The sequence below is a fragment of the Panthera tigris genome, chromosome D3 (assembly GCF_018350195.1).
Source record: "Panthera tigris isolate Pti1 chromosome D3, P.tigris_Pti1_mat1.1, whole genome shotgun sequence".
In the NCBI taxonomy this organism is placed as follows: Eukaryota; Metazoa; Chordata; class Mammalia; order Carnivora; family Felidae; genus Panthera; species Panthera tigris.
The window spans coordinates 8,458,292-8,484,481 of NC_056671.1; the positions used below are offsets into that span (position 1 = coordinate 8,458,292).

The 26,190-nt window shown below is 40.4% G+C and overlaps 1 protein-coding gene across 4 annotated transcripts in view; it reads left to right on the forward strand.

Annotated features, from left to right (window-relative positions):
* Positions 1–9,547: 9,547 nt before the first annotated feature.
* The window catches only part of TCTN1 (tectonic family member 1), a 28,433-nt gene continuing 11,790 nt past the window's right edge, over positions 9,548–26,190 (forward strand). The window contains exons 1-6 of one of the 4 annotated variants that reach the window (XM_042963075.1): positions 9,548–9,847; positions 12,866–12,986; positions 19,758–19,888; positions 21,241–21,392; positions 23,095–23,182; positions 24,718–24,827. In XM_042963075.1, coding sequence (XP_042819009.1) covers positions 9,628–9,847; positions 12,866–12,986; positions 19,758–19,888; positions 21,241–21,392; positions 23,095–23,182; positions 24,718–24,827 — 822 coding nt within the window. In that variant the 5' untranslated portion in view covers positions 9,548–9,627. Of the gene's footprint in view, positions 9,910–12,865; positions 12,987–19,757; positions 19,889–21,240; positions 21,393–23,094; positions 23,183–24,717; positions 24,828–26,190 lie in introns of all 4 variants that reach the window. The other 3 variants (XM_007079601.3, XM_042963078.1, XM_042963077.1) reach the window with 3 other exon arrangements.

Genomic DNA, 26,190 nt, shown 5'->3' on the forward strand with positions numbered 1-26,190 from the left:
TGAGGGAACAATAATTGCTAGGGAACAACAAGAGTATAACAAACAATGTCAAAAGTTACAACATGACTCATTCAAATACAGGATAAACGTCAAAAATTTATTTAACTTGTTAAAGAGGAGACAGTAATATAGTAAAGCTGATTCAGAGAGCATTTTGAGAAGTAGGAACTTAGATACAAAACTGGTTAATCTCCACAGGGCAATAGAAACTATACATTTCAGAGTTTATTTTTTTGTACTGGTTAGAAATGATTTGAAATTTTCTACCAGACAAAAACCTGAGCCTTTAACCAATAGTAAATAGCTAGGCAAAAAAAGTTACATTCTTTGTCTTATATATATGACCAGAAGGCCAAATCTGGCCCTGCTGCTTACATTTGTAATAAAGTTTTATTGGAACACAGCCATAGCCATTTTACATATTGTCTAAGGCTGCCTTTGCTGTACAATGAGAGTGCTAAGACACCAGAGTTGAATAGTTGAGAATATAGCCTGAAAGCCTAAAATATTTACTATTTAGACCTTTATAAGAAAAGTTTCCAGACCCCTGTTAGAGAATTCATCCTTGGGTGGGCTTGTTAAACAATGTCCCAGATAACATGGAAAGAACTATGCCGCCCTCTTTTGGTCTAATTCCAAATTCTGGATAATGTTTTCTTCAAAAGGAGATGTCTGGCTTAAAAATTTGGGGGACACTTTGAGAGTTGTTATCTTTGGCCTGTAATTCCTAAATCCTCCCGTCCAGCTACTTCAACACTGCAACACCCCTTTCTGCACTGGTGACTATCTCAATGCCTCTTAGTCTCCCAACCCTTTCATTGGAGGGTGGGACTTAGGAAAGTCTTTAAGTGCAAGAAGGCCTGAGAAAGTATTGGTGTTAGGTAACGTCCTTTACAGCATCATTTTTGCTCCAGAGGACATTCTGTTTCTTAGTAGAACTCTAGTTAGGGCTTGCACACCCAAGCACATTCATATGGAAGGTTTTCTTGGAAGAGGGATGTGGGGGGAGGGAGGGTCCTCTCAGCTTCTTTGAAGTAAGTTCCAGGGCTATTGCAAACCATTAAGTTTGAGAAGGCAGTGCTGGTGTATACTTGACCACTACTGTTTCCCTGGTTCCTGGCACACAGTAGGTACTCGGTAAATACTTACTGAGGAAATGATCAAACCAATGAAAGAATAAAGTCCCCCCTCAGGGTCAGTCCTAGCTGAGGAACTAAGTTTTGGTGACAAAGGTTGCCACCTGCAGGGAAAAAGTGAATCTGCAGGATTCAAAGCCACTAAAGCCCTAAGGTAAATACAGTCAACTTCACGACAAGATTTTCCAGAGAATTAATTGTTCTCCTCTAGCTTTTGGCAGAATTAATCAACATCATTTTGTCTTTCCTTTTTTTTTTTTTTTAAGGTAAGCTCTATGCGGAACATGGGGTTTGAACTCATGACCCTGAGATCGAGAGTCACATGCTCTGTTGACTGAGCCAACCAGACATCCCATTTTGTCCTTTCCAATTAAGAAAACCTGTACCCTTTCTTTTATAACACTTGTAACCTTTTGGAGTTCTTAATAAACATCCATTACCATGCCACACACACCATTTTGAGACTGGTATCACTATTATTCCTATTTTATAGATGAGGAATCTGAGCACAGAAAGCATGCCCAAGACTACACAGCTAGCAAGTAGCAGAACTAGGGATCTGAACCCAAACACCGTGGGGCCATAACGTATACTTTTAATCATTTTTCTATGCTACCTCTCTACACCTGATATGGAAAATGTTTACATGAAACATACAGAAGTACATGGACAGAACCCGGCCACTTATTTCTGTGCTCTCCTGAAACACTACTAACATGGTAAAAGAAGCATCAAAGAGGTCTAACCTTACCACACAGAATCGGAAAGCTGATGGCTGCTCACGAGAGATATCAAATCCTTTTTGGAGGCTAGAGAGTGGATGGATGATTTGGCTGAGTGGAAAAACCCTAGGTTTTGCAGAAGGAGATGCCAATGAGGAGCAAGCCAGTTGCAGCTGTTGAGCCCCAGAAGGGCTCAGGGATTGAAGGTCCCAAGTACCTGGGTGAGAGGTGGGAGTGAAAGCAGAGCATTAATTGTACCAGTAACATACACTAAGATTCCAATAACGTAATCTCAGATTCCCCTCCCGTGACTCCTTGCACTGATCCTTGTAGAAGATTAGGTGTTTATTCTTTGGAGAACATCAAACAGAGCAGCTCTAAGTCCAGAGATAGCATTCAGAGAAAGGAGTGGAGACAACATGCTAAAAACAGAGGGATTAAATGAAAGCATGCAGCTAAAAAGAAATCTCCTGGGTTTTTAAAATATAAACAAACAAACAAACAAACAAATAAATAATGTTTATTTATTTTAGAGAGATAGTGTGAGCTTGGGAGGGCAGAGAGAGAGAGTGGGACAGAGGATCTGAAGCGGGTTCTGCGTTGACAGCAGCAAGCCTAATGTGGGGCTTGAACTCATGAACTGTGAGATCATGACCTGAGCTGAAGTCAGATGCTTAACCTACTGAGCCACCCAGGTGCCCTTTCTCCTGTTTTTTCAATAACCATGTATTTAGCGATAATATTGACATTGTTATTCTGAGATTTAGCACTGTGCTAAGTGTATTTTTTGGGATAAATCAAATAATGAATTATATTGGAGCTATTGAGAACCAACCTTTATGGTATGGGAAAAAAGAAATACACATGCCAGATCAATGTGTTTAAGTAAAACCCCTCTAGTCTTGATTTTATTTATTTTTACTTTTTTTTTTTTTTTTACTTTTTGGTTTTTTAAAGATTTTATTTTTAAGTAATCTCTACATTCAACATGGGGCTCGAACCTACAACCCAGAGATCAAAAATCACACACTTCACTGGCTGAGCCAGCCAAGCGCCTCATAGTCTTGATTTTAATTAGAAACATCAGCATGATGGATTTTATCGGAAAAGTTAAGTACCCAGTTAATAAGAGATGTAATTATGGGGCGCCTGAGTGGCTCAGTCGGTTAAGCGTCCAACTTTGGCTCAGGTCACGATCTCACGGTCCGTGAGTTTGAGCCCCGCGTCGGGCTCTGGGCTGATGGCTCAGAGCCTGAAGCCTGCTTCTGATTCTGTCTCCCTCTCTCTCTGCCCCTCCCCTGTTCATGCTCTGTCTCTCTCTGTCTCAAAAATAAATAAACGTTAAAAAAAAAAAAAAGAGAGATGTAATTAGATTAACACAAACTGGTCTTGCTCCGAAATTTGTGAGGGTCTGTCTCCTTGGTGGGTCAGGGCAGGAGGGCCTCCTGGAGGAGGTGAGATTTGAGGGATAAGGCAGAACAATAAATGGACATCTCTTCTTCTGATCTCTGGAAGATCTGCTTACCATGACCCAGTAATGATGGGCTGATCTGAAAAGTTTTGTTTCTGAAATGTCAGAATGGAGGGCCAGCCTGCAGATCACGGTGACCAGTGACCATCAGAAGCTACCCATGTAGTGAACTGGTCTCCCTCTGTGCCATCCCTTTAAACAATTTTTAAGAAGAGTGACATATTTTCAATAATTCTAGAAAGTAAGCACTTCCTGTAGGACACGCCTACAGTATTTGTTTGAGTCTAATTTTATTCTAGACTTGAAAATGTTCAAACCTTTAAAATTTGCTTTCGAGTCTAGTTTAAGCAGTAGACACCGGGCAAAGCTGGCAGGAAGGAAGGATATTTGCCCTATTTTCCAATTGCTCCCCCTAATGGAACATAAGAATAGGTTAAGAGAGGGAACATAGGCTTTAAAATTTTGTTTTATCATTGTGTTCATTTAACTTAAAAATTAATTTCATTTTACTATTTTTTTAAAGTAAGCTCAGCTCCCAACATGGGGCTTAAACTCATGACCCTGAGATCAGGGGTCACATACTCCACCTGCTGAGCCAACCAGGCACCTTGAAAAAAAATTCAATTTGATTTTAACTGAGAAGTAATGCATGCACAATAGATTGAAGAGTGACTTCTCCTCAAGAAGAATTCACTAACAGGCTTCCAGTAAGGGGTGAATAAAAGCAGAACTACCTGTGGGTCCTGAGGGCAACAATGAAAACATGTTTACAGCACAGACATAGAAATAGAAGTGGGGGAGGAGAGAGCAGTGCCCCTCAGTTGCACCAAGAGGCCAGCTCACTTCCATTTTTCTTGCGGCTCTTCGCCTGCAGAAAAATAAAGAATCCATTTCTTCGTTTAGCATTTAACAAGTGCTCCTGGCAGCCCCAAGATTAAAATGTAATGGAATCTGTGCCATCACAAAATGGCTGAGTTCATTAAAAGCCAACTAATAAAGCCACAGTGAGACACCACCACGCACTTATTAGAATAGCTAAAAACAAAAATGAAAACAAAACTGATGATATCAAGTTTTTACGAGCATGTGGAGCAGCTGGAAATCTCATACGCTACTGGTGAGAACGCAAAATGTGCAGCTGCTTTGGGAAAAAGTTGGGCAATTTCTTATAACATTAAACACACACCCACTATACAACACAGAAACCTGACTCCTAGGTACATGTTCCCAAGATAAAGGAAAATAGATACTCGCACAAAATCTGTATGTGAGTGTTTATAATGACTTAATTTGGAATCGCCCAAACTGGAAAGACCCAAATACTTTCAACGGGTGAATGAAGAAATGGTGGTATATCCATCATGGAATACTTGTCAGCAATAAAAAGGAGTGGATGGAAATAAACCTTTGCATCTATGGTCAAATGATTTTCAACCAGGGTGCCAAGACTACACGATATTATAATACCGTTGTATGGTAACAGGTGTAGCTACACTTGTAAACACAGCATAATATATAAACTTGTCCAGTCACTATGCTGTGCACCTGAAACTAAGGTAACATTGTGTGTCAACTACACTCAGATAATTTTTTAAAAAAAGAAGTGCGGTACATACCTGCAATGAAATATTATACAGGCTTAAAAAGAAGGAAATCCTGTCACAGGCTACAACCTGGATGAACTTCCAGGACATATGCTAAGTATAATAAGCCGGTCACAAAAGGACAAATACTGTGTGGTTCCACTTATATGAAGTATCCAAAGTAGAATCACAAAAACAGAGAAAGGAAAGGTGGTTATGAAGGGGTGTGGGGAGGGGAAGGGGAATTAGTAGAGTTTCAGTGTTGTAAGATGAAAAAGATCTAGAGATCTATTGCACAACAATGTGAAAACACTCAACATTACTGAACTTAAAATTTACTATGATGGTAAGTTTAATGTTATGTGTTTTTACATTGTTGATACAAACAACATGGATAAATCTCAAAGGCATTAGGCTAAGTGAAAGAAGCCAGGACCAAATGGCTGCATGCTGTATGAGTCCATTGATGTGACATTCTGGAGAAGGGAAAACCTTAGGGACAGAAAATAGATCACTGTTATGAAAGGCTGGGCCAGGGAGAGGGGTTGCCTATAAAGGGGCATGAGGGAAACTTTGAGGGTGATAAAATTGTTCTGTATCTTAAAACTTTTTTTCATGTTTATTTTCGAGAGAGAGAGAGAGAGAGAGAGGGAGAGCATGAGCAGGGTAGGGGCAGAGAGAGAGGGAGACACAGAATCTGAAGCAGGCTCCAGCCTCTGAGCTGTCAGCACAGAGCCCAATGCGGGCCCAAACCCACAGACTGCGAGATCATGACCTGAGCTGAAGTTAGACGCTTAAACAACGGAGCCACCAGGGCACCCCAAATTGTTCTACATCTTGATTGTAATTGTGGTCACATGACTGTATGTGTTTGCTAAAATTTATAACACTATGCCAAAAAACCCTGTACATTGATGCGTCAGAAAAACCTGTACATCAAAAATTGTATACGAAGAGATTTATACTGTATATAAATTATCCCCCTTAAAAATTACTAGAAAGAAATATGAGTACATATGTCAAAATGTCAAACCTGATCATGGTACACATCATGGTGTATGTGCTATTCTTTTTTGTAACTTTCATTGTGATTGAAGTGTTTCAATTCATAAATAATAACACTAAAAATGATTCTTAAAAAACCAACTGGTTTATTCCAACTACAGTATGGTCCATTAGTAGGAGGCAGGTTTAAAATTGTCTAGTAGGGGCGCCAGGGTGGCTCAGTCAGTTAAGTGTCCGACTTCGGCTCAGGTCATGATCTCGCGGTCCGTGAGTTCGAGCCCTGCGTCGGGCTCTGTGCTGACAGCTCAGAGCCTGGAGCCTGCTTCAGATTCTGTGTCTCCCTCTCTCTCTGCCCCTCCCCTTGCTCGTGCTCTGTCTCTCTCTCTCAAAACTAAATAAACATTTTTTTTTAAAGTGTCTGGTAAACAAGGAATTCTTATTTCATTCCTGTAAGTGTATGTCTGTGATCATATTTATTACGTCATTTTCAGGAAAGGTCAAACTTGTAAATTTGGGACCTTTCAAGAATGTGAAGTCTGCTCAAATAGTCCTCCTGTCCTCATAGTGTTCCAGAACAAGAATAGCACCTGGTGGTTGACTGGACACATGAGGAATGAGAGGAGGAGAGAAGCTGAGGATTATTTTTTTCCCCCTGGGTGTTGATTTAGAAACCAATTACTGGTCTGTTCACTTCAGTCAAAATGGTAGAGTCAATCCTTTGTCCTCACATAGCCTTAACTCCTTGTGGTGCTAAGCAGTTCCTTTATAAAGCTTGATGGTTCTGCCTTCCTATTTGTAAAATATTTGTCTAAATTGAATAAAGATAGGAAAAACTGGATACGTAATTTTAGACAGGTTAGAAACCAATGTACCCCAAGCCATACCAAAGGTCAAGAAAGAGTGGCTAACTCTGCCTTAAAAAGTCAGCCTTAGCTACTTTCCCACCTAGCCACTCCTGTCTTTGGTTTTTCAGCCTCCTCATATGAGGCAGCTTCCAAATTCAGAATTCCAAAAAGCTGAATGATCTTGATTCCTCCCAACGTTGGCACAGACTATAAGGAATTCTCAATGCCAGTAATCCTAGAGAAACAGATGGACATTTTTAATCACAAGCATTTATGCGCAACCCAAATGATGCAGTTTTGGATAAATATGGAAATTGATCTTAGCCTTCCTTGTGTCTTTCCATCCTAATGAAGGAACCTGCCAAAGGCAGGGAAGAAGGAAGGGATAAAGGATCCTCTGGGTTGAAAGATGAAAAAAGCCTGGCAGAAATGGGTCACCTGTGAAATGAAAACTTTGTTTTGTTTCTAGGTTTGCAAAGTTCCTAAGGTTTGCAAAATTGATTTGATTGTAGCCCTCATTTCAACTTTGCAAGATGTCATAAAATTGCCTACTGAATGTTTGAAATTGGACAATAAGGGTGGGAAGATTATTTCCCAAACCATAAAATGAAATGTTAGAGCCAAAAGACACCTCATCAAAACTTAATCCAACAGCCTAAAATTTCAAAACAGAAAACAGGGCAAAGAGATTCACAGATATTAAGGAATAGAAAGGAAAGTAGTACCTGGGGGCTCTTGGGTGGCTCAGTTGGTTCAGCGTCTGACTCTTGATTTTGGCTCAGATCACAATCTCACGGTTAGTGAGTTCAAGCCCCTCATCAGGCTCTGCGGTGACAGTGTGGAGTCTGCTTGAGATTCTCTTTCTCTCTCTGCACCTACCACTCTCTCTCTTAAAAAAAAAAAACAAAGAAAGAAAGAAAGAAAAAAAGAAAGAAAGAAAGAAAGGAAATTAGTACCTGGAAGTAAAGAGAAGGTTTTATTTATTTATTTTTTAAACATTTATTTATTTTTGGGACAGAGAGAGACAGAGCATGGATGGGGGAGGGGCAGAGAGAGAGGGAGACAGAATCGGAAGCAGGATCCAGGCTCTGAGCCATCAGCGGGGCTCGAACTCACGGACCGCGGGATCGTGACTAGAGCTGAAGTCGGATGCCCAACCGACTGAGCCACCCAGGCGCCCCTAAAGAGAAGGTTTTAAAAAACAACAGTAAGTCCTGGATTTAGAAGTTATGAAATAAAGGTTTGGAAAATACAGTTTTTTTTTTTTTTTAAAGGGAAGCATTACACCAGTTATTAAAAGTGGTCCAGAATTTCAGTCAGATGTTAAAGTAATCCTTTGTAGAAAAAAAAAAAGGAAATATCTGTAGTATACATTTGATCCAATTTTATCTTTCTACACTTTGTCCAGCATGCCAGACAAAGGTGCTACAGGTGCCACTTTGATGATTTAGTTTTGCTACATTTAACAAACTAGATATATGTACTGTTTTGGCATTTTTCTGAATTGGTAAATGTGTCTCGTGAGTAAATACCATGAGATTTTAAGTATTTTGACATTTACTTCTGAATTGTAAGGAGATTAAGGGTCAATGATACAGCCAACATCCCTGGACTGGGGTATCTTTATAAATAAGCCAGTTTAGATTGTAGGGGCTTTCTTAAGTCTTGTGGTCTCCATCCCCTTTGGTAGAATTACATACAGATTTGTTTTCTTTCTTTTCTTTTAAAACTTGTAAATCATTCTGCTTAATTTTCATCAATTTTTTTTTGTCTGTAAAAAAAGTGTTCATTTGTCCCCCTTATTACAACAGGGTGAGTAGAAGTTATCTGGCGACCTCCTTAGATCTGGCCATCTAAAACAAAAAAGGCAAAGCAAGTGTCAACAGTGTATGACACGGAGAAAATTCAAGGGCTGTGATGTGTTCTCTGTGTTCCTTTAGTATTTATAGCTTTAGGGGCATCTGTGTAGCTTAGTCGTTTAAGCGACCAACTTCAGCTCAGGTCATGACCATATACGCCCGTGGGTTCAAGCCCCTTGTCCAGCTGTGTGCTAACAGCTCAGAGGCTGGAACCTGCTTCTGATTCTGTGTCTCCCTCTCTCTTTGCCCCTCCCCCGCTCAGTCTCTCTCTTTCAAAATAATAGACATTAGAAATTAAAAAAAACATATTTAGTAGCTTTAGGGGATAGGTTCCCAAATTTCCCTCTTGTCACTGGTTGCGTCAGGACATTTGTTAAAAATATTGATTCCTGGAGGTGACTGGGTGGCTCAATTAATGATTGGACTCTTGGTTTCGGCTCAGGTCACCTTCCCAGGATCATGGGATTGAGCCTCACGTGGGGTTCCTCGCTGAGTGCGCAGCCTGCTTAAGTTTTCTCTTTCTCTGTCTCTCTCTCTCTCCCCCTCCCTCTCCCCTGCTCATGCTCTCTCTAAAATAAAAAATAAAAAATAGAGTCTAGCAATATAATATAGCACAAAAATACCATAAAAAATCACGTAATTAAAAAAAATATATATGTATATATATTTCTGGACGCTACTCCAGACTTACTGAGTCTGAATCCCGGGAAAGTACTTGGAAACACGCATTTTTTAAACAAGCCTGGAAGTTGGCTTGCAGACTGCTGCGGGGATTTACAAGCCCTTCACCCCTACTAGCGAAATTTCACTAGCTTCACGCCACCCCAGGTCTTCACGCCTCGTCCCGCCCCTGTCCCCGCCCCTCGTAGCCGGCCTTACCCAGGCCCCGCCCACCGCGGTCTCGTGTGGCCTCGCGGGACCATTCCCATAATGCCCCGCGCCAGGCCGCGGTTGCCAGGCAACGCGCGGGGTCCCCGCTGCGGGTCGCGTGGGGTTCCGCGGGGCTATGGGTTCCCCCGGCCTTCGGCCGCTCCTTCTTGTGCTCCTGGATTGCTGCGCCTCCGTGAGCGCCCAGGCCGCTGCCACCCCGCCTGTGACGACGGAGGGCTTCAACTCTACGGAGGCAGCCTGGATGACTCTCCGACCCGCCTTGTCTCCTAGGCCCCCCGGAACCCCCAAGGCCCCCGGGCCCTTCTCTGGCCCCAGGCCCACTCCGGTCACGGACGGTGGGTACCAAGTGGCAGTTCCTGGGGATCCAGAGTGATCCAACCTGGAGCGGTTAGCCCGGGTGAGGATGTAATAATGATAGTTAACATTTATGGAACACGCAGCTGTGTGCAGGCATTTCTAAGTATTTCATAGGCTTTGAGTCTCTCAGCAGCCCTTAAGGGAAGATAGACCTCATTATTCCTCTCCTACACATGAGAAAATTGAGGCTCACAGAGCGTAAGTGTGACAGTATAAAATCTTTGCAATTACTTGCAGTGGTCCTGGACAACATTATGCTAGAGGTAATAATGAACGAATTGTTACACCTTTGCAGCCAAAGGTGAAATTATGTAAATCCAAAGTTTCTGGGCAGTTATGGAAGTTGAATGCGTAGGATGCGTTGAACTTTTGATTTATCAAAAAGAGACGCCAGATGTCTAGTTTACTAAATGTGACTAGGCCCTTGTCTGTTGACTTCAGTTATGAAAACCCAGGATTCCTCCCATGTTGAGTTGGAGGTGGGAAGCGATGAGGTGAGGGGTGATGCCCACCTCTTAGGATTCATCCTGAGGGATAATTAACATATTTCTCAGAAAGGGACCTAATGCTGGAGTTACACATTAGTGAATCTTGTATAATGTGATAAGACATGGATGACTTAAGGGGATGGCTGTAACCCTGAGATGCTCAGAGTGCAAAATTTTGTGAATATGCTTTTTTCTGGGTGAGGGTTCTTAGCAGTGAGCAGTTTCTCAAAAGACAAACCAGACCAAAACATCAAAACTGTAAGTCCTCTGACTGTAACCCCAATAGGCATGCAGTATTTTTTTTTTTCCTTTGTGAGAGAAAAAGATCTTGAGTAAGGCTCAGTATTAGTTGAAAAGTTGTGATTGGCTGACACCATATACTCTAGGACTTCAGTTCCTGAATCATCATTTTTCCAGAGGGCCTCCTTTATACATTGTGTGTAAGGAAACGTACAGAGAAATACATTTTTACATTTTCTGTTTCAGTATATATTAACCAAACTTCTATATTGAAACTGTCGATTTGGTGAATTAGGGGAGGTAAATAAATGATATACAGGAACAGAATTCAATATCCACAATTCTCTAAGGTTGGGACTGGGTTGTCCTTTATCCATCTAAGTATTCCATCTGTTTATGTACTTTCTCCCCACAATAAATCTATTCTTGAAGCATCATTATTCGGGCATGTGTTCAGGGCTGTTTTTCCAGTATGGGGGATGCATTTGCATTTCATCTTTTTAAAGGACCCCTCTCTAGATCTGTGACTGTAATGATAAGAAATGACAATTGGCATTTATTAACTGCTTACTGTGTAGCAGCAGGCCCTGTGCTAAGCTTTTCATTTTAATGTATCTCATTTAATTCCCAATGGTGTGGGTTATCCCCATTTTCTGGGTAGGTGAATTAGTTGCCTGATTAGGTCCCACCCCTGCCCTGAGTTGGAGCAGGGGCTGATGGAGTGGAGAACTGGACACCACGTGCAGAATGGGTTATAGGTAGAAGAGAAAAGTGATAACTTCATTCTTGGTCTGAGCTCTGTTCATTAATATCTTGCTCTAGAGCCAGGCATGTAGATGTTAAGAGGTCTAGAAGAGCAGCTGAGCGCTACTTAGACCTTGGGAGCGCTCAGCAGATACTTGTTGGCTGATTAAGTGCACTCACATCCTGGATAGAGACCTTTTTTTTTTTTTTTTCTTCCCTAAGTGGCGTTCTTAAACACTATTGCTTTGTCCTTACTGGTCATGTAGTTACTTACAAGGGTTTTGAGTTCTGAAAAACAAGTCAAGATTGTAATTTTAAGCGCATAAGGCAGGGAGCCTAAACACTTTTTTTTTTTTTTTTTTTTTTTTACATTAGCTTGCACACGTTGCCTTTTCATTTCTCTAAGCACATAGGAGAGTCCTTGGCTAGAGGGAAGTATGTAAGCTGCTTAAGGGGGAAAACTTTTGTGTCTCAGATGAAGAAAGGATTGTGTATTGGCAAAACCTTCCTCTTACACTTCCTTCCAGAGGATGCTGTTGTACCTTTTTTGAGGTGTATTTTGTAAAGCTGATTTTTGTCGTGAAATAGTTCATTCATGCAAATCAGAATGTTGAATTGACTCTCTACCACCATTTGCTTAAGGTCCTTGTTTGTTTTGCATGAGATTTGTTTTTTTTTTTTTGAAAAAGGAAACAAAACATTTTACGTAAGACTGAAGCATGATCTTATTCTCCTCTTCTCAGGAATAATTACTACCATGAATTCCCTGTTTATCATTCTTATGCTCTGCCATCTTTAAAAGGGTTATCTCTCCCCTGTTTGACAGAATAAAATAGAGATTTAAAAATCCAGATAGTCATTATTAAAAATTAAATGTTGTGAACTGGGGAGATTTCTACCCTTTCTACCCCCCCCCCCCATGTTTTATTATCTAAATTACCAAAGATATTTCCAGAACCCCAGGTACAAAGCACCTGAGCCAGTTTGATTCTTGGTTAATAGTTTGAATGTGGGCTCTGTTTTAAAGCTGCAAGGTGACATCTGAGGAGAGAAATAAGATTGAGAACCCTGATTCCTGGTGGCCTTCATTGGGCTCTTCCTCTGAATCAGAGTCTCCAGAGGAGGGGCTTGGGAATCTGTACTATTACACCAGGTTCTTATGGTCCGGCAAGTGATTTAGCATGCTGGTTCTTAAATTATCGGCATCACCTGGATAGTTTTGAAAAACACAAATGTCTGGGTTTCATAGCTTACCAAATCAGAGTCTTTGTAGGTAAAGCACAAACAGAACTTTCCAAGTGAGTCAGATGATTAGCTATTTTGGGGAAACTTCAGATTGAGGAGTATTCAAACTGACTAATTTTCACTTCACAAATTTCCCTCTCCGCCCCCAACCTGAAGTGCAGAGGGAAAAATCAAATGGACCTTTTGTATGATATGGACTTTTGGTACTTTGCAGTGGCAGGGGGCAGTCACTCCCTGCTGATTGTGAAGTTCTGCATCCCACCTCTTTTGTTTCTGTAGTTGCTGCTCTGTGTGTCTGTGACTTGTCTCCAGCACAGTGTGACGTCAACTGCTGTTGTGATCCTGATTGCAGCCCCGTGGATTTCAGTGTCTTTTCTGCCTGTTCAGTTCCAAGGGTCACGTAAGTTTGTGATGCATGCAGTTTTGATGGAATTGAACCAAGATTATAAAATTTGAGGACAGAAAGTGAAAAGTCTTCCAGGCTGAAAAACCCATACCCGGTTTCCTGAATTTTGCATCATTCAGAAGCCATGCTGTCCAAACCAATATGTTTGGAGTATGCCTTATTTGCATCCAGCCAGCTGATAGTGCAGGCCAAAGAGAAGAGAGGGTCTACTTGGTTGAGAGTATAAGGAAATCTTTGTTTCCAGAGACTGAATTACATTTCACTCTGATTTGTAAACAGATAATGTGCACGTTTTTGTATAGGTGAATTAGTCTCATGTATATAGCGTAGGGTGAAAAGTGCAGTTTAATTTTACAGCTTTTGTTGTGGATATAGTACTTGTAACAAAAAATTAGATAGGAAAGCTTTGTTTATACTTTTATGATGTGTAAATCTGGGGATTCTCACAGTTCACATTGTATAGGAGAATAATGGCAAATAACATTCCCAGTTGATTATCAGGTTAAGAAATAATCTCTTCTGAATGGTTTGTTTCTCGTAATTCAGATTTCAAAGCTCTTTGAAAAATATAGCACTTAAAAGAGGTTAATTTATTCAGGATGGGACCAATTTATTATTCAGAGATAGCTAACTTAAATTTAGCTATCTCTGTAGCTGAATTTGTAGTAAATTGTAGCAGTTGATACTTGACAGATTGAATGCTTTTTGGAAGTAGGATGTGTTTTTCCATGAAGAACTATTTTATTGATCAATGAGAAAGTGAATCTACTCCCAATATTGTAAAAGTGTTTGGAGAATGGTATGTTGTAGTCAGATTACTTTTCTGGTTATCTGGGCTACATCATAGTTAAATCTTTGTTCGAAACCATTCTGCTTTTCTGCCTTAGTAAGTAACAGGAGCCTGAGAGAGATTTCAGCTCCAATTCGAGATGATTATTTAGAATCTTTTTTTTTTATTAGTCAATACTGAATTTTAGATATAGACTATTTAGAATATGGGTCAGCAAGCTTTTCCTGTGGAAGGCCACATAGTAAATATTTTAAGCTTCACAGGCCAGGGGTGCCTGGGTGGCTTAGGCGGTTGAGCGACCAACTCTTGATTGCGGCTCAAGTCATGATTTCACGGTTCATGAGTTCGAGCCCCGCATCAGGCTCCACACCAAGATAATGTGGAGTATGCTTGGGCTTCTCTCTCTGTTCCTCTCTCTCCCCACCCTCCCTCCCTCCCTCCCTCTCTCTCTGCCCCTCCTGTGTGTACTCTTTTTCTCAAAATAAATAATAAACTTAAAAAAAAAGCTTCATAGACCAGTGGTCTCTGTTGCAACTTCCTCAACTCTACCATTGATGAGCAAAAGCAGCCATAGACAATGTGTAAATGAATGGGCATGACTGTGTTTCAATGAAGTTTTACAAAATTAGATGTGGTTTGTGGACTCCTGGTATAGACATTAGAGCTGAATCCATAGTGCCCTCAGGAAAGGACCTCAGAATTTTTTTTGAGTTAGTTTTCTGCCCCCTTTACTTATTTATTTATTTACATTTAAAAAGTTACATGTATAAATATTCATTTTTAAAAATTTGTTTAATTTACATCCAAGTTAGTTAACATATAGTGCTGTAATGATTTCAGGAGTAGATTCAAGTGATTCATCCCCTACGTATAACACCCAGTGCTCATCCCAACAAGTGTCCTCCCTAATGCCCCTCACCCGTTTAGCCCATCTCCCTACCCACAAACCCTCCAACAACCCTCAGTTAGTTCTCTGTATTTAAGAGTATCTTATGTTTTTGTATCTCCTTGTTTTTATGTTATTTTTGCTTCCCTTCCCTTATGTTCATCGGTTTTGTATCTTAAATTCCTCATATGAGTGAAGTCGTATAATACTTGTCTTTCTCTGACTGGCTAATTTCACTTAACATAATACCCTCTAGTTCCATCTACGTAGTTGCAAATGGCAAGACTTCATTCTTTTTGATTGCCGAGTAATACTCCAGTGTGTGTGTGTGTGTGTGTGTGTGTGTGTGTGTGTGTGTACGTACATATATATATATTCTCCATATCTTTTTATTTGTTTAAAAAAATTTTTTTAAGTTTATTTTTGAGAGAGAGATATATGTATATTCTCCACATCTTTTTATTTGTTTAAAAAACCTTTTTTTAAAGTGTATTTATTTTTGAGAGAGAGAGAGAGAGAGAGAGAGAGAGAGAGAGAGATAGCATGAGCAGGGAGGGGGCAGAGAGAGAGGGAGACACAGAATCTGAAGCAGGCTCCGGGCTCTGAGCTGTCAACACAGAGCCCCATGTGGGGCTTGAACTCATGAACTGTGAGATCATGACCTGAGCTGAAGTTGGACGCTTAACTGACTGAGCCACCCAGGTGCCCCCCACATCTTCTTTATCCATTCATCCATAAATGGATATTTGGGCTCTTGCCACACTTTGGCTATTGTTGATAGCACTGCTATAAACATGGAGGTGCATGTGCCCCTTTGAAATAGCATACCTGTATCCCATGGATAAATACCTAGTAGTGCAATTGCTGGGTCATAGGGTAGTTCTATTTTTAATTTTTTGAGGAGCCTCCATACTGTTTTCCAGAGTGGCTGCACCAGTTTGCATTCCCATGAGTTAGTTTTACTTACGACTTTCTCCTAAATACAAAGTGTAGAAATAATGAAATAAAAATTAATAATCCTAATTAATTATTTTCATTATGTAGGTTCTAATTCATAAAAGGTTTGTTTACATATGCTTAACTGTCAGCAGCTAATTAATGATTTGTAAATTTATTGTTAAGGTTATTAGGTTAATGTCTGTTTTCCTCACCAGATGTGAGGTTCATGAAAGCAAGATTAATATCCCTCTTACATACTTTCTGTCACTAGTGCCTAGTCTAGCTCCTGCCACATAGTTGGCCTTCATTAGAAGTGAGTTGACTCTGTGGGTGAGTTTCCCCCCTCCACCCCTAACCGGCCCTCTGGTATTCTCTTTTGACTTCTCTACCACTGTCCTCTCAGGAAGACAGCTAGGTCAGAACCTGCAGGCTACCCTGACTCCTGCCTCTTCTTTGCCTTCTCCATCTAGCTGTCTTTCACACCTCGTGCTTCCATGAGCACCAGTGTAGAAGATGAGCTACATGCGGCCCTGCCCTCCAAGAGCTCACTGACAAAGGGAGACGGAGGAATGGTGGCAGTGCTGCCCCAGGCACTGAGACAACTGAGAAGAGTGGCATCTAACCTGGGCAGTTGGACTAAGGAAGTCTTTCTAGAAAAGACAGTCTGAGCTGGGTCCTGAAGGATGTGAAGTTGGCCGGCATGGAATTGGGGAGGGCATTCCAGGCCGAGAGAGCCACGTGACAGAGTCCTGGGAGTGAGGGGGTATGGCTTGGCCTGTTGCCTTAACTGCAGGTAGCTGAGTGTGGCTGGAGAGCAGGACTGAGAGGAGTATGCTGCAGTGGCCGGGGTCAGATCCTGAGGGGCCTTGTGTGCACACTGAGGGTTTGGGTTTTGTCCTGAACTCTGCAGGATGCCGGGGGTGAGGGGATTAGATTCCCACCTTAAGCAGTTCTGCGGCAGCACGGATGATGATGGGTCACAGGGGCTAAGCCTGGTGGCAGGGAACCAAGTAAGAAACTGTTGGAGATACGGATGAACAGGTGCCCTCCTCCCCACGCTGAAGGTGGTGACTAGAGACATATGCAGAACCGATACCCCTCCACTGCACAGGATTTGAGAGCAGGCAGACTGGAAGGGGAAGAGTAAGGAGTTCCGTTCTACTGAATTCTTTACACTAGCCCTTGTGTCTGTCCATTCCTACTCCCTCTGTATAAGGTCATACCTCATTTTGTCGCTTGCTATAAAAAAGCCTTCAGAAGCTCTCATTACCTACATACTTCTTAGCCTGGATTCAGATCTATCCCGATTCAGATCTATCCCCAAACTCTTTCAGATCCTACTTCCTACTAACCCGTCTTATCTCCTCCATGCATCCGAACTTTGGTACTCAAGAATTTTCTACACCTCATCAGTACATTACCCATCCTTGGCCAATGCCATTCTTGCACTCTCTAACTCCTGTACATCCTTTAAGACGCAGTAGGCCTCGTAAATTTTTTAGTGCTGGATCTTTTCTCATAAATACTATTTATAGGTTCTTTATGCCCACAGTAATGACCAATATGCCATTAGAATTATACAGAGCTTTTGGAAAAGCAGCCACTTATAAAATTGATAGCTTCCTTATACTTCAGCAATAACCATCAAAAAATATAATGAAAATGGGTCCTATTCATAACACCCCATAGAAATGTCACATAAAACGTAAGTACTTAGAATTTATGTGAAGAAAACTGAAATATGGTGTGAGACCTAAAACATTTGAATACATGGAGAGATAATTTTTGTAGTGGGATGAGAAGAATCATTATGTAAACACTTTAACTTATAAAAACTTAATTCGTAGGGGTGCCTGGGTGGCTCACTTGGGCATCCGGCTCCTGATTTCGGCTCAGGTCATGATCTCATGGTTTGTGTGCTGGTACCACACAGCGTGCTTGGGATTCTGTCTCTCCCTCTTTCTCTGCCTGTCCCCTGCTCACTGTCTCTCAGATAATTAAATAAATAGATAAAAATAGTTAAAAAAAACCAAACACCTTAATTTGAAGTGTAATTCCATTGTCAGATGGGGGTGGGGTGGAGAATACATCAGCATGATTGAAAATTCATCTAGAAGAATAAACCTGAGAACAGCCAAGACATTATTGAATAAGAAGAGCAAACTATCAGCTTTCAAACATGTCGTAACATTATAGTAATGAAAGTAATGCATATTGCTTCAAGACAGATAGGTAGATCAGGATGAGAATAGTCCAAAAATCTGTTCTGTGTACTGATTTTAAAAAACCCACAAAATACTATGTATTTTTTTCCTGTGTAATATATAGTAAGTATGATTTTACAACAATGGAGTAAAGTTTGGATCACTCAGTAAATGATGTAAGATGGTAACTATTGAAAAGTAAAAATGTTAGACTTCTGCATCATAGCGTTATATCAGTAAATTACCAATAGATCAAAGAGTAAAATGTTAAAAAAATTAATGAAAAAATGAAAAATATAGGGGAAATTTGTTGTTCTTGGGTTAAGGAATATCTTTTAAGCATAAGCCCACAGGCAAACCATAAAAGATTGATAATTTTATTTAAAAAATCAAGGGGTACCTGGCTGGCTCAGTCCACGGAGCATGTGACTCTTGATGTCAAGGTTGTGAGTTCAAGCGCCATGTTGGGTGTAGAGATTACTTAAAAATAAAACTTTTGGGTTAAAAAAAATTTTTTTTAAGTAAGGCTTCATGCCCAGCATGGAGCCCAACACCAGGCTTGAACTCATGACCCTGAGATCAGGACCTGAGCTGAGATCAAGAGTCTAATGCTTAACTGACTGAGCCACCCACATGCCCCAAAAATAAAATCTTAAAAAAAAAAAAGATTAAAACTTCTTTATGACAAAAAACACCATAAAATTGAAAGGTAGCAAACAGGGAAAAAATATTTACAACACATGACACTCGAGATTCTTAAAAAATGGATTCTTGCAAACCAATGAGAAGACAAATATCCTCATAAAAAATGTTGAATAGGTATGAAGAAGCACCTTCCCGAAGAAATACCAGTGAGCAATAACCATATGGAAAAATGTTTACACTCACTAGTAAATGAGAAAAGTCAAATTAAAACAATGAGATAGCAGATTTTTGCCTGTGAAATTGGCAAAGTGTAGAAACTGAATAATGTGTATTCTTGGCAATAGTACAGGGACATAGGCACTCTTAACTGCAGTACTGGTGAGCACGCGTCTTCCCTTTCTGGAGGGAATCTGGCAGTATGTCTCAGAAGCCTTGAACAATACACCTACCTTTTGACCCAGCAATTCTACCTCAGGGAACACAGCCTGAGGAAATAGCTGGAGACGTTCATAAATATGTGCAAGGGTGATGTTAAAGCGTTATATGTAATCGGGGAAAGCGAGAAACAACCTAGACCAACAGTAGAGAATTGGCTAAAAAAGATTGGGGTAGCTTACTTAAATAAATTGGTATAGCATGAAGCCATTTCATATAGTATTGCAAAAACATATTGATGACATGAGAAATGTTGGGCAGTATATACTGAGAAAAGGTCTTAAAAGCAGCACATAGAATATGATCCCATTTTTGTTACCTTGCTATCTTCACACCATACCTGTATCAAAATGATTACACTTTGTCAAATCTGGGATTGGTTCAAGTCTTGACTGTATCCTAACTTCTAAGCCCCCAAACTTCCAGATGACGTCACAGTTTCTGATTTTCAGTCTGTTGAAGGCAGCTTTATTCTAAAGACAAGGAATTTTGGATCCATTCTGGGTACTTGTAAACAATCTGAAGTTCTGCAAAATTTTATAATTGATGGTGTCAGAGTTTTACAAGGTTCATTGACATCAAAATTATACCCTGATCTATATTCTGTACTTGATACGATTTCCTTAAAGGTTATTCTACTTGTCTTAATATTTTCTCTGTTAAAGGAAAAAGTTTCAAATGCCGAACATTTTAACACTGAATAAACCAAATAAAAATGGATTCAGTTCTAACATCACGCTTTCATAAATATCTTCCATGTAGTGGTTAACGTAGTACGGTACAAGCATCTGACAGTTTTAAAATAATCTTGCTAAGATTGTGTGCATATGCCTTAAAATTTTGTATTATTATTTTTTAATTTCCAGGGGTGATAGTCAGTTTTGTAGTCAAAAAGCAGCCATCTATTCATTGAATTTTACAGCAAACCCACCTCAAAGGATATTTAAACTTGTTGACCAGATTAATCCATCTATTTTCTGCATTCATATTACAAACTGTAAGTATTTGATGCTGATATACTTTGAGAAGCCCTGGAAATTTTTTCTTTAAAAAGTTCTTTTATGGAAAAAATGTCTCATTCAGTTAGATTTAAAGCATTCAGTTTATGGTTTGGCTCAGGTGTATCTTCTGAGGCCTTTTCACAGGCGACTGCAAAAGCTTGATAGGCCTGTGGGCACGCATATTTTCATTAAAACTTATGTGCTTATGTAGTTGTCTTTTGAAGTTGCATACTTTATTTCACAGGTGTTTATAATATGTAGGCATGCGTAGGAATCTAGATTTATTTAGGTTGTGTGTATATTTATGTAGTTTTTTATTTTCTCCTGGTTTTTTAATGGTTGAAAATCAGGTTCAGCTTTGGTTTCAATTTCCTTTTTTCTCTTTTATTTTTACTAAGAATATTTGCATGAAAACAGGATCTTTATTTTTATCTGAGCATTGAGCTCAGATAGGGGTCTAGAGCCAAAAGTACATATAAGTGCAAAGTGTTATTAAGATATCCAAGATCAAAGACATATTTATGGTTTTATTGCTTAAACTTCATCATCTTTTCAGAACGTCTTTATATTTTGAGTTCGTTCCCTTGCAGTCGAAAACCAGGCGAATGCTCTGTGATTGGTAATCTAAAGTAATGACTGGTCAGTTATTGTTGGGTCCTATGACGTAAGACCAGGCAACTGAGCATACCAGCCCATTTCCTCCTCTCTATTCCATACACAGCACATTGTTCTCCTGGGCGTTGGTTGGAGGTGGCTGCGTGATGGTAGAAACACAGTCTTTTGTCCCTGTCACCATCTGCAGAGAGCTGTACCTCTGAGGTTGATGCAGCCGGCTCCCCAGTCCGTGGGCTGCAGAAAGATTGATTATTATTGGCTTTTGCTGTGCTTCGCCTGCAGGCTTTACAAACCATTACTTCCACACTGTTAGAGGAACAGGCTGAACCTAGGGATCCTGTTTATTTAATAAGACTCGAGAAATTTTGGGTAAAGTAAATATGGAAAGAGACACTTTTTTTTTCATATCAGCCTTTAAAAAAAAATTTAATGTTTATTTTTGAGAGCGAGCAAGCGAGCACGAGCGGGGGAGGGGCAGAGAGCGAGGGAGATACAGAGTCTGAACCAGGCTCCAGGCTCTGAGCTGTCTGCACAGAGCCTGACAAGGGGCTTGAACTCACGAACTGCAAGATCACGACTTGAGCCGAAGTTGGACACTTAACTGACTGAGCCACCCAGGCCCCCTTCACATCAGCCTTAATGCTACTTAAAAGCTGTTTCCAAAATATTATGTGTTATATATAATGCTCATATTATATTGTATGCTGACTTAGAATACTTTTTCTAAAAACAGATAAACCTGCGTTATCATTTATTAATCCAGAAGTGCCTGATGAAAATAATTTTGATAAATTGATGGAAACATCTGATGGTTTTTCCTTGAATTCAGAATCAGAGATTTCTTTCACAATCCAGTCAGATGCTCCAGATACTGCAAAATATGAGGTGAATCAAGAACTTGATTAAGTCCATTCATCTTGTTGCAAATATCCTGTCCTTGTGAGTTAATTTTTCAGTATGTTTTCAGCAAAACTGGTTTCCCTGAGACAGAATTCACATTACAGAGGGGAAAACTTCATGTTCATGCCTACAAATCAAAGATCACAAAGATTAAAATTGAGTAGTTGAATTCTAACGTAAGGTTTTTTGATTCTTTAGTGAGCCTGCATTTTTCTCTGCAGAAATCTTTGTGCTTCTCCACCTCAAAAGACGCAGCAGAGTGTGTGAGTCATGCTGTTGGGGACACAGAGTGGATTAGTTGTGTGCCTGGTCCACTTCTCAAAGCTGTATTTAGTTTTACAGATTTTAGAAAAATGTGTGCTATTTTATATGCTATCCATTAGTAAACTTTTCAATGTAATATACATTAACTTTGAATAAACTTCAGATTTTTTGGAAACATCTTAAAAGAGAAATATAAAAACATTCTGTGCTAATTCTAAAAGGTAAAAGCATCGAGGTACATATGATGGAAAGGCCATAGTGTCCATGAAAATGCACACTGGAAATCACTGTTAATAGATCAGCATATATTCCTGATTTTTAAGTGCATCTATAAAAATATACATGTATAGTATTGTATGGAAGTAGGATTTGTAGTTATCTACATTGTTATGTAAGCTTCCTTTTTTATTCAGTGATAAATCTTACGCATCTTCCCATATCAATATAAAAATTACCATTTCTTGATCATTTTCCACATGCCAGGCACTGTGCAAAGCTTTCCAGACATTACTTCACACAACCCTGAAATAATGCGTCTTGTCCCCATTAACCGATGAGAAAAAGAAACTTCAGTCTAGGAAAGTAACTTATCAGAGCTACTGTCGGAGCTACAGTTTACTGATACAAAGTATACCCTCTGTGTATGTATCATCATTTATTGTTGAACCATTCCACTATTAATAGACATTTGTTTCCGGTTTTTGCTATCATAAATAATCCATAAGGAACATTCTGATAGATACGTATATCTTTGTCTGATTAAATCCTTAGGATACATTCCTATAACTGGATTAACTTGGGCGAAATGAATGGAAGTTTAAAACCTCTGTCTCAGGTTGCCCTCCAGAAAGATTATAGGAGTTTAAACTCCCAGGTCCAGTGAAGGAGAGGGCTTGTTTCCCTAGATCCTTGTTGGCACCGAGATTCAAGAAAATTGGCTGTATGCCCAATAGCTGCAAATTTTGATTTGAATATTGGGGAAAAGTTTCACATGGTTTGGTTTTGGGAAAGAAGGCCTATCATTTTTATGACTTTGATGTATACCGTATCTGTTATTAAATAATTATTGCTAATAAAAAATAATTACCTGTCTCACTTCCGTTGCTGGCTACCCAGTTTCTGTCTGCATTGGGAGATGCTATGTCAACTTCTTTTATACCTCTCTGGAGGAATTCTGTAATAAAAAAACAAAACAAAAACCCTGCAAATACAATAATGTTCACACACAGAGACATACATCCTTAAAAGAAAGGGATGGGGCACATGGGTGTAAGCTCCGTGTGGGCAGGGACCATATCTGTTTTTTGTTCATCACTGTGTTCCTGATGCCTGTAACTCTGTCTGGCACATAGTAGGTGTCTCGTAAGTGTTGAATGAATGCTTTTAATAGCACCATAATAGCTACTGGTTGGTCTGTTCACAGTATGGGGTTCGTCTGCAGACTTCAGATTCATTCTTGAGATTTCCCTCTCCCCTTACGTCATCTCTCTGCACTGATGATAACCCTGCAGGTAAGACAGTGGGCAATTTTTTCTTTCTCTCTATAAACAGAGTTTGGTCTTAGTTTAAATTTATAGTAGTCATAATGGAACAGGCTTCATAACTAGAAATAGTCTATCTTTGAAAGAGGTCTCAAAGGTTATGCAGTTTAGATTCCCAACCAGTGCCCAGATCTTTTCTACCATGTGACTGCATGAGCACTTGTAGTGATGGGGAACTCACTACCCGAAACCAGCCCACCGTTGTTTAACCCTGCCAAGCTTGGGGGAAGTTCTTTCTTCACTGGAGCTAAAGTTTGTCAATAGCTAATGTTTATTAAACACTTACTTTGTGCTGGGTATTGTATTAAGTGCTTCCACGTGTTTTTCCATGAGGAAACTGAGGAACATTCAGTTTCTTGCTCAGGCCCGCTCAGGCAGTGGCAGAGCAGGGATGCAGCCCATGCAGCTGCTTCCCATGGATCCTGCTTCTCCTTTCAGGAGCATCATAGACTCTGTGGAGTCACCGTCCTGGCAGTGGGAGGCAGCAGACATGGCTCTCCAATCCTTAAGGCAGCAGGCAGCATCACAGTGAAGAAGCTAGCTGAGTAGTGTATGGTCACATGTGGCCGAATGGAACATCATTTCGTACAGGAATGGAAGTGGATTCTGTTGAAAAGATGCTCAATCTTGCTCACAACAGGAACAGTGTAAATTAAAACCAAACTGAGATACCATTTCCATCCAATGGATTGGCAAAGCTTAAGAAATTTAAGACTCTGGAGAGTCCTGATCTCCAGGCATTGATCTTACATACCTGGTGGGACCATAAATTGGTACAGCCTCTGTGAAGAGCAATTTAGCAGTATGTGTCAAAATTGCAGGTGAATATGCCCTTTGACCCACTGTTCTGCTTCTAGGAGTTGGTCCTACAGAATGTCTGGCCCACATGCAAAATTGTAGATCGCAGCATTGTTGGTGATGGCAAAGCCAGAGATAACTTAAGCGTCCATTAATGTGGAACTGGTTGAATAAATTGGGGCAGATCTATGATAGAATACTGATTATCCCTAAAAAAAAAGGAGAAATCTCTTCATATTCTGAGCTAGACTGAACTCCAGAATATATTGTTCAGTGAAAAAAAGTGAAGGGCAGAATATATTGCACATATTTGTTTCTAAAAGGGGAAAGGAATACTAAAAATACATATACCCACGCTTTTATTTGCGTAGAATATTTCCAGAAAGATACACAACAAACTTGACGCTGATTGTCTCTGGAGACAAGCAGTTGTTTCTGGTGGTGGCTGGGCCGGGGCGGGGATGGGGGGAAGGGGACAAGGGTTGGAGAGAGACTCTCAATATCCTTTTGTGCCTTTTGAATTGTGTGAATGTATAACCTATTCAAAACACAATTTCTTAAACCCTATGTGAAGCATGTTGTATATCTGTGTTATAACTTATTTTACGATTTTACTTAGATTACAAGTTTTTAGTTACCATTGGACAGTTGAAAAATTTCTCTCTCTCTCTCTCTTTTTCCCCCCTTGGGAACGTTATGATTTCTAGCATTTCTGGTGAACCAAGCTGTTAAGTGCACCAGAAGGATAAATTTGGCACAGTGTGAAGAAATTGAAGCCCTGGGCATGGCTTATTACAGCAGCCCTAAAATTTTGAGGGTAAGAATTATTTTGAAGCAAAACTTATTCATCAGGTTTGTTTTCTGTTCTTTGCACTCTTTTTTTTTTATAAAATTTTTTTAAACATGTATTTATTATTGAGAGACAGACACAGAGCGTGAGCAGAGGAGGGGCAGAGAGAGGGGGAGACACAGAATCGGAAGCAGGCTCCAGGCTCCAAGGTGTCAGCACAGAGCCCGATGTGGGGCTCGAACCCACGAACCGTGCGATCATGACCTGAGCTGAAGTTGGCTGCCCAACCAACTGAGCCACCCAGGCGCCTCATGTTCTTTGCGCTCTTTTGAAATAATGACAAGTATAGAAAAATTTCAGTACCTGATTGACAATTCAAGTTTAAATTTGTCTTCTCTGGTTCTTCAGTATACTGTTACCAAAGATATTGAAATAATCACTTAAAATAATTTTTATTTTTACATAGCTCATATTTTGCTTTTAGTCATTGTGGGTTTTTTTTTTTTTTTGTGGGGGGGGGGCTCTCGCTCATTTTCATGGTAACCGATAATGTCTGTCTCCTGAATAAAAAAAGACTTTAAGAACTGAAAACTTTAGAAATTATAAAAACATCTTAATGTGTGTGGCAGAAATAATCACATCAGCACCAAAAAGATACCTCTCTGAGAAGCAGGCTGGAAAAGAATAGAAAATCCATGTTCTGGTTCACTGATGAAATAAGCAGGAAGAGACAGGTAGGAGATAGGGTTGCTGGAGAAGGGGAAGAGGTCACGGTGTTACCGAGGCCCCTTCTTTCTGGTTGCAGTGACCAAAGCCGGAAGGGAGTCAATAAGAGAGGCCACTGGCCCACTTGGTGGATGGCATGGAGGGTTGTGAGAGGTAAAAGTTATTTTCAATAATGAAAAACCATATGATTGCTGTGAACCCTCACCTCCTGATTTCCTTATTTTGGGGGGAACGGGAAGGGAGGAGGCTGGTCCATGACATCAGTATTCATCTGGGCTGCAGTTTTCAGAACCAAGTTTAAGCTTTTCCTCTCCCATCCCTTTCCCTCTTCCCCTCTCCTCATAAGTCAGCCACGTAGATCTTTGAATTCTTGCAGGTATTTGACCTCTCATGGTGGTGCTCAAGTAGCCCCTCAAGCGTGCAGTCTCCGCGCTCTCAGCCCAGGCCTCCCCAAACATGTCTACTCAGCCCCCACCCCTGAGTTCCCTTTGGCCTGGTAGGGTGTCTTATGATGAAAAGTGAGGTTGGGGGAGACGGGGACGGAGAGTGAAGGGAGGCCGAGGCCTTCGGAAGAGTACTCTGCTGTGTTGGGGACGCAGGAGCTCGCCATTGAGTAGTTTGGGCTAAAGGCAGGAAGAGCAGTTAGGAGGCTGTGGAATCACCT